Below are 8,589 nucleotides of genomic sequence, written 5' to 3'. Positions count from 1 at the left end.
TAGCCGTGATAATCTGTATACTATAAAAACAAAAAAGCTGTCCCATGAAAACTCATCACCTAACTAATTATTTTGTTAGTCTTTAAAGTGCTACTGGACTGTTTTTTTGTGTTTTCTTTAAATATGGGCTTGATTATCCTTCCCAATCATTTAAAATAAAAAAAGATACCACCACCAAATGTATTTTCAGATTAATGATCCAACTATTATTATCTTCTTGAAATCTCATCAATAATTTATCCCAGTTGCTTATTTTCTACTGCAGTGACACATGCCAGACACTATGGCAACTAGAGCTTAATTCATTGATCTTTTTACAGCTTTCAGATTATTTAAAACAGCAAGACAGGAATCCTCCTTTTGTTCATCTTTTTTAAAAGTATTGGCCTCCAGAATAAGTATGTGTAATTTTTTTCACATGGGTTCCCTATTTGGCCATTCCATTTGCTGTTCGAATGCTACTCCCTTGCTTTCCTTACATGGCCTGTGGGGCCCTGACTGCTGTAGCCTGCTTTGACTTTTGCTTTCCCTTACTCCATTAATGGTTTCACTGCTTCTCAATGGTGTGAAGCCTACCAAATAAGGAGAAGGTGGCTGGCTTGTCCCTTAGGAGCCTTTGACTGCCCCTGCTGCTCAGGAAGTATAAATTGGTGTATCTTCCTCTGAATCAGTACCCAGCTTTTTCCCAGGAGCCCCAGGCAGTAGGTGCTGATCTGGTGAGTAGTACAGTTGACTGGCCCTCAGTTAAGCTCCCAGCATAGCAGCTGCGCTGCTGAAGGCATCTTTGGGGAAATTAGAAGATCTGGCTGACAAGTGGAAGACAACTTCTGGATTTCTAGATACAATTGTTGAGCAGCTGCACTGCACCTTTAACACAAGGGCTACTTTTGTTTAGGGCTTTGGGTGAAGGTTGGGAGGAGGGATTGAAGCCTATAAACTTTGATTTCATTGGTGCATTTCATTCAATGCTTGGAAAAGAATATGGGTTGCCAAACCTTGGCTGCCTGGGGGATTACAGCCAACACAACCCTGTTGTGTCTGACACCCCTGCTTTCCCCCTCCCTTGGGAGGCAGCTCTCAGAAGTTTGCAACAAACAAACAACGCGGGGGGGACGGGCTTTCCCGTAGGCTACTTCTGAGGAGGCGCTAACAGTTAAATTGCATTAATTCTGAACTGATTAGCGGCTCCACCAAGGCGCGGGTAAGTGTTGGCCTGGGTGGCAGCTTCCCCGGCCACATCTAGTGGGACTGCGGCCGGTGGTCGAGAGGCACCAGGAGCAATAAGGGACAACGGGCGGCGAGGCTCTGCCAGGAAGGGTCCCGGGGGTGTCTAATCTCTCTCCCTGCGCGCGACTAAGGCAGGGATCGGGGCCCTCGCCGGGCAGAGACAGCTACCCCGAGCGAGCGCGCCTGGGGGGCGGCGCGGGCGCGGCCGCCTCGCCCCGCGGCCGGCCGGGCTCTGGACGCGCGGCTGGGCTGTCTTGCAGATAGATCCCCGCCTCCCGCCCGCCATGTGTGACGACGAGGAGACCACCGCGCTGGTCTGCGACAACGGCTCCGGGCTGGTCAAGGCGGGCTTCGCCGGAGACGATGCGCCCCGCGCCGTCTTCCCGTCCATCGTCGGTCGCCCCCGGCACCAGGTAACTGCCCCGCCCGCTCGGGGCTGCGCTGCTCTCTGGTGCTCCCGCCCTCCGCTCAGCCGCTGTCCCGCGTGCTCTCCGCCGCGGCGGGTTTCCCTCCCGCCCGCCTGGACCTCCCCGCCTGTCTCCCTCCAGCTCCCCTGCTTTCCCCTCCTGCCCATGTGCTGCGCGCCCCAGCCCCTCCTCTCCCCTGTGCGCCTTTCCTTCACCCCTCGCCCCGCTGCCCACCTTCGCTCCAGCTCCTCACACGGCACACACCCTCAGCGGCGGGAAGCCCGTCTAGCTGTACAGCTCATTGAACTTATGCCACGTGAGCCAGGATCTCCTCTTAGACCTTTGCCTCCTCACCTAGCTCACCGCTGCCCTTCCCGTTGAATTCTTCACTTGTCTTTGACCCGTTTCTTCTGGGACTCCAGGTGGCTTTACTCCTTTTCTGTTTGCCCCAGATCCTTTCCCCTTCCTCTCCTCGCTTCCGCATGCTTCCTTTCTTTCTCCCAGTCCGCTTACCTCTGCGCATTGTGAGCATTAAACCATTACACAGAAAACTTTTTGAAAACTGTTATCCCCCAGGGGTTTCAAATTCCCTGCCAAAAATATGGTAAAGCTCAACAGTGCTGAAAAGACTAATACATTTTATATGGAGATATAACCATCTCATAGAGCTGGTTGGGACCTTCAGAGGTCATGAAATCCAGTCTTCTGCACTCACAGCAGGACCTATCACCATCCCTGACAGATTTTTTTTTAAAATCTCTTTCTCCTAGATTCATAAATGGCTCCCTTAAGGAAGGAGTTTACAACCCTGGGTTTAGCAGCCCAATGCTCACACCACTGAACTATCCCTCCCTTCAATAGTTCATCTTTTTTGTTTACTGCATAAGATGATGCTATTTGGCATGGTGTCCAGAATGTAACAGTTGTAACTGCTTGCTAGTTATCAAATGATGATGGCTACTATAGTGGATGCATTTCACTGTCAGGGAGATAGGAGAAAGTTTTTATAGCTATCTAGCTATTCATATCTTCATGTTTATCATATTGTATGGTTTGCATTCCAACGTAGCCTTACTTTTATGGGAATGAGCTAGTTGAGTTTTTCAATTTTGTGTTTGTCACTTCAATTGACTAAATAAAGTAGGATTTTTAAAGGATTCAGCCATGTGTTCTCTTAATATTCAAAGTAGTTAATGATGCTTCTCGTATTTAAATTCATTCTGGCAAAGTTCTTCATTTCTCCCTGCTTTAGGATTATAACATCTGTGCTTAATAATGGTGTTTCCCTCTAGACAAATTTTCTTTATGCTTTCCTCCATTAGGGTGTTATGGTTGGCATGGGCCAGAAGGACTCCTATGTAGGTGATGAGGCTCAGAGCAAGAGAGGTATCCTGACACTGAAATATCCTATTGAACATGGCATCATCACCAACTGGGATGATATGGAAAAGATCTGGCACCATACTTTCTACAATGAACTGCGTGTGGCCCCTGAGGAACACCCTACCCTGCTCACGGAGGCCCCCTTGAATCCTAAAGCCAACCGTGAAAAGATGACTCAGATAATGTTTGAGACCTTCAATGTGCCAGCCATGTATGTGGCAATCCAGGCTGTCTTGTCCCTGTATGCCTCTGGTCGTACCACAGGTAAAATGACAAGTGATTGATACAGACATTTTTCCTTTCAATCGTTCAATTCCAAAAGACAATGGAAACTTGTGAGCAGCCTGTAGCACATTCATATTCACAGAAAAATAGATCTGTTTCAAATATGGCACTGGTAAAAAATCAGAACAGGCTACTGAATGTATAGAAAGATTTTTCCAGTAGTTAGGGTACTAGCTGAGGATGTGGTAATGTTGGTTCAGTTCCTTGTTCTGCCACAGACTTCTTTTCTGACCTGGGGCAAGTCACTTAGCCTCTCTGTGCCTTATTTGTAAAATAGGGCTAAAACTTCTTTAACTCACAAGGCAGTTCTGATGCTAAATGTGTTAAAGACTGTGAAGTGATTTGAGTTCTGCTAATGAAAAGTGCCATAACAAATTGGTAATATTTGTTTATCCATATTACTTTAAAAATCAGCCTTAGTTGCACAATGTCTATGTCCGCACTAGAGATCTTAAAGCGGAACAGCTGCACTGATGTTAGTATGCTGCTATAAAATCTCTCATGTAGATATTTTATACTGATGGGAAAGAGCTCTCCTGTTGACATAAGTAAACTGCCTCTGTGACAGGCTGTAGCTCTCCCATTGACATTCTACCACTCATGCGAGCGAAACTTGTTTTTTGGAGTGTGTTTTTTCACATCCCTGAGTTACATATGAGTTACATACTACATAAATGGTAGTGTATACATGTACTAATTCTTCTCTCAGTTACAGTGATATAAAACAGAAGAGACTAGTCACTGTAATTATGTTGGCAAAACTGATTTGTGAGCAGGCCGATGCCATGGGCTTCAGTTTAAGACAATGATCACTGAGATAATACTAGTAGAAGTACTGAAAGGATCTTAGCTGGAGCAAATGGAGAGCAACTCTTTCAAGTGAACAATCACTTGAAATCTTTAGTAACAGCCATGCCAGCACGAGCAGATCCATTGTGATTGTTGATTACAATACAGATATGCTGATTTACATCACATTACAGATATACAATTCAGTAAGAAAGAAGGTATTGAAAGATCAAGTAATCTCTGAAAAGTTTGGTGCTTCCAAGTATGTTTGATATGTGTCATTTCTCTCTCTCAGGCATTGTTCTTGACTCTGGTGATGGTGTCACCCACAATGTGCCTATCTATGAAGGTTATGCTCTGCCTCATGCCATCATGCGGCTGGATCTGGCAGGCAGGGATCTGACTGACTACCTCATGAAGATCCTCACTGAGCGTGGCTACTCCTTTGTGACAACAGGCAAGTACATCTCTTCCTTATCTCCTCACCTCTCTCTCAAACCACCATCTTCTGCCTCTGGTAATCCCTCTCTTCAGACCTTGACTTGCTTTCTGGGTTTCTGCAGCTGAACGTGAGATTGTCCGTGACATTAAGGAGAAGTTGTGCTATGTTGCTCTGGACTTTGAGAATGAAATGGCCACTGCTGCCTCTTCTTCCTCTCTGGAAAAGAGCTATGAACTGCCTGATGGCCAAGTGATCACAATTGGTAATGAACGTTTCCGCTGCCCAGAGACTCTCTTCCAGCCATCCTTCATTGGTAAGTGCCCTCAAGGGCTCCTCCGTTGGCTGTAAAGTCTAAGTGAACTGTGAGGCTTGGAGAGCCCCCATTCCTAACCTACCAACTTGGCTAAATTTAGCATAAAAGCTGGTTAGAAGAAGATTAGTGAGAAAGTGGCTGCTGGATGGGTGCTTGGTTAGTTTCTTGCTGTAGATCAGACCAGCCTTCAGATTGCAACTGCAGTAGCTGCTGTTGTCTCCTGGTGGCCATTCCAGCATCTGTGACAACAAAGGACACGGGGACATGCCCCCACTTTCCTGACTGCACTGGGATGTGTGAAGGGGTGGTATAGAAGCCTCTGTTGTAGCTTTGTGCTACCAGATGATCCTATTAGAAAGGGGGAGACCTCCATTTGGCTCTGTCTGTCTGGTTGAGGGTGCTTTTATGTTGGAAGAGTGGCACACAAGATTTTCCTCTTCAGCTATGTCAAACTCATCTTTACCACTATTTCCCACCCCTACCCTGCCCCCGCCCCCCCCCCCCCCGAAAAAAAAACACCACCTGCCTTCTACGGTTATTATATCAGGGATGATTCTCAACTTGAGTAAATCACAATAGCTCAAAAGAAGTCAATGGAGTTATTTTGATTTCTACTAGCTGAAGATCTGGCCCACAAGTGAATTATTCCTATTGTGCTGTTGTAGCATAATTATTGCACTCTGTCCTTGCAGAATTGTTATTGCTCAGAGACAAATGTCTTTTGTGTTAGTAGAATGTCACTGTGTCATTGGAGATTTTCCATCAAGATGAATTTTTCGGAGACAGTATTTGAAAGGTCTATGTGTTCTATTTACTCAAAGACAACAGCTGCTTCCACTGAGAAGTGAAATTTCAAAAAGGGAGGTTTGCATCTATGTATGTGGACTATAATTAAACACTGTCATGGCTAAGACTGTAAATTTTGCTATAGAGCCAAACAAATCTGATGGCTACAAGTGTTTATAGTGTAAACCCTCTGTGTTAAGTGCAGTTGTTCATCAGCTGGCGTCTTGTTGCAGATCTAGTTTCATTGCTTTCAGGAAGCATCTGTTAAATTAATACAATGGAATGTAACCTATGAACATTTGCTTCTGATGTCTTTCCTCTCTACACCCATTGCTAAACCTCTTGTCCATGCCTGGGTCATTTCTTTTCTTGGTAACTGAACCATTCTGGCCTGGCATCTCTATTTTCTCCCTTCTCCAGTGTATCCAAAATACTACTGCTAATCTCTTTGTCTTGGGGTCTGCCCTTGAAAGTCTTCACTGTCTTTTATTAGATCAAATTAAAATTATTTCGCTCACTTTCAAGGGCCTACTTAATCTCACACTCATTTTATATATCTTCCATCATTTCCTTCTGTCCCTATCCAACATACATTTCTATTGATCCTCTCTTACTGTGCTTTCCTATGTACTTTTATTCTGACCCACACACACTGAAAAGGCTTACCCCATTGTCTCCAGCAAGTGGCCTCTTCTTTTCAAAACATATTTGTTTTAGGACTCTGCTTATGTTAGTCATTACTATTAACCAGTATTTTTATAATAAATAATTTCTTCATGCCCTCACTTTACCTTAATCATTGCCACATTCTTGTTTTGTCTTTAGTATACTGTCAACCTTTCAGCACAGGGATGCAAACTTTAGCTTTGCTTTTTGATATGTACTTCTATGGCACTATAATAATGCTTGTTACTCATAGCTGTAAATGCTTACAGATCTTTTACACCAAAACTGTTCCTCCTGTATGATTTGCTGATCTATCATCTTTTCTTTCAAGGTATGGAATCTGCTGGTATTCATGAAACTACCTACAATAGCATCATGAAGTGTGATATTGACATCCGTAAGGATCTGTATGCCAACAATGTCCTTTCAGGTGGTACAACCATGTACCCTGGTATTGCTGACCGTATGCAGAAAGAAATCACTGCATTAGCTCCTAGCACAATGAAGATCAAGGTGAGGGTGTTGGCGTCATACAAAATGGAAACAATTGTCAAAACTTAGTGAATTTGGCTAAATAATTAGTTTGAGTGGTGGGAACAATTCAATCATGAGACCAAGAGCTGCAGAGTTAACTGGGAATAACTTGATTCAAGTCAATGGAATTATACTGATAAGAAACATGTTTGGAGAGGAGAATCGGGCTGTAAATTGCTGTTGAGAATCTTGCCTACATTGTAGACTGGCTGCTAGAGATGTTACTGGTGATAAGATAGGAAAGTTCTTTTATAATTTTATGTCAGCACATGAAACCCATGTAAATTAGCTGTTGGAACCTCAAACTGTTAAATTGATGAGGATTTTGTTTGCCCTTCCATAGATCATTGCCCCACCTGAGCGCAAGTACTCTGTCTGGATTGGTGGATCCATTCTGGCATCTCTGTCCACCTTCCAACAGATGTGGATCAGCAAACAGGAGTACGATGAGGCTGGTCCCTCCATTGTCCACCGCAAGTGCTTCTAAATGCCTTTTCCTCAATTTACCTCCCACTCAGGATGATGACATTATGCTTCTTGGAGTCTTCCAGTAATCCTTTCTGAACTCTCTTCAGTCATTGTACAGTTTGTTTACACACCCGTGCAATTTATTTGTGCTTCTAATATTTATTGCTTTATAAATAAACAAGATCTGGGACTTGCAACCTACAAATGATTTTGTCTATTTTTTTTCCTTTCTGTTCTAAAATTTAATCTGTCTTTGAAAACTGGAGTATGGAAACTTACACGACACATCCCTGTCCTTTTTTGGATGGGTGTCCTCTTTAAATGATGTGATTGTGGACACCCTATGACCCATAATATATTAGTTATTCAGACATTTTTCTTTTTGAATGTAAAACAAAAGGAGTGTCATATAATGAAGTGTATAAGGAAGTAGCTTGCAGGTAAAACCATGAAGTGGCACTCATGGAAGCAAACCAAGTTCTTTGGGTTTAAAAATGATTTTTCAGTTCCCAATTGGATTAGTTATATTCTAAGGCTTTTAATACCAAAAGCCTATATATCAAACATGATTGGAAAGTGAACTGACAGCTTGAGCCCTTCTCCCACCTCTTCAAAGACATCAAAAATTCTGAAACAAAAACATGAAACATGAAGTCTTTATTGTGCTATTGTACAAGCACCAAACAAATCATTGAAGTCAAAAGTGGTAAAATATACAGTTCTTTACAGTGTTTAATTTGTAATGAAAGTGGTACTGGGGTGCAAGCAGCTAGTACCAGGACCCAAGCAAACTTCTTACTTTTCTACCTAATGTGGCAAATGAAGCTGTGTGAGGCTATGAACTGTCAAGCATTGAGGTGGCAGGGCTCAACCATGACAAGCCCTGGCACAAATGAAGCATGGCTTTTACATTAATAATTATCGGTTACAGGGCCCAGACTGCCTGAGATGCTTTCAGTTTTTATTTTCCGTCTGACCCAGATACTGAGAAACTCCTGCCTTTTGTAGGCGTTTTTTCTGTTCCTCTCTTTCTTTTCTTTTTAATTAACATAGCTGAAATTGTGTACCTCAATTTCACTTTTCCTGTAGTGTACACTTGCCCTCAGATTTAGTATGTCCTTTTACAAAAAGCTGAGTCTGCGTTATTGGAGATCTCATTTCTGTTACTTGATCTTGTCCAGCCTGTTAACCCCTAGTAGCTGTAGCACAGTGGTTCCCAGCATGATGTCCACGGGGAAAAAAAAAGATGAAAAATGATTGTGAAAAATAAGTTTTAAATAAATTGCAAA

The 8,589-nt window shown here is 43.4% G+C and overlaps 1 protein-coding gene across 2 annotated transcripts; it reads left to right on the top strand.

Moving 5' to 3' along the window:
• Nucleotides 1-594: 594 nt before the first annotated feature.
• Nucleotides 595-7,505, top strand: ACTC1 (actin alpha cardiac muscle 1). Of its 2 annotated transcripts, XM_074996919.1 has the most exons (7): nt 595-716; nt 1,488-1,640; nt 2,957-3,281; nt 4,387-4,548; nt 4,655-4,846; nt 6,630-6,811; nt 7,176-7,505. In XM_074996919.1, the coding sequence occupies exons 2-7, from the start codon at nt 1,512-1,514 to the stop codon at nt 7,317-7,319; spliced, it is 1,134 nt and encodes a 377-aa protein (XP_074853020.1). In that variant the 5' UTR covers nt 595-716; nt 1,488-1,511; the 3' UTR covers nt 7,320-7,505. The 2 variants fall into 2 exon arrangements, with proteins under 2 accessions (XP_074853020.1, XP_074853021.1); XM_074996920.1 differs by lacking the exon at nt 595-716 and having other exon boundaries at nt 742-1,640.
• The last annotated feature ends 1,084 nt before the right edge of the window (nt 7,506-8,589 follow it).

Source organism: Carettochelys insculpta, chromosome 6 (genome assembly GCF_033958435.1).
Source record: "Carettochelys insculpta isolate YL-2023 chromosome 6, ASM3395843v1, whole genome shotgun sequence".
In the NCBI taxonomy this organism is placed as follows: domain Eukaryota; kingdom Metazoa; phylum Chordata; order Testudines; family Carettochelyidae; genus Carettochelys; species Carettochelys insculpta.
This window is presented reverse-complemented; position numbering and strand designations above follow the sequence as displayed.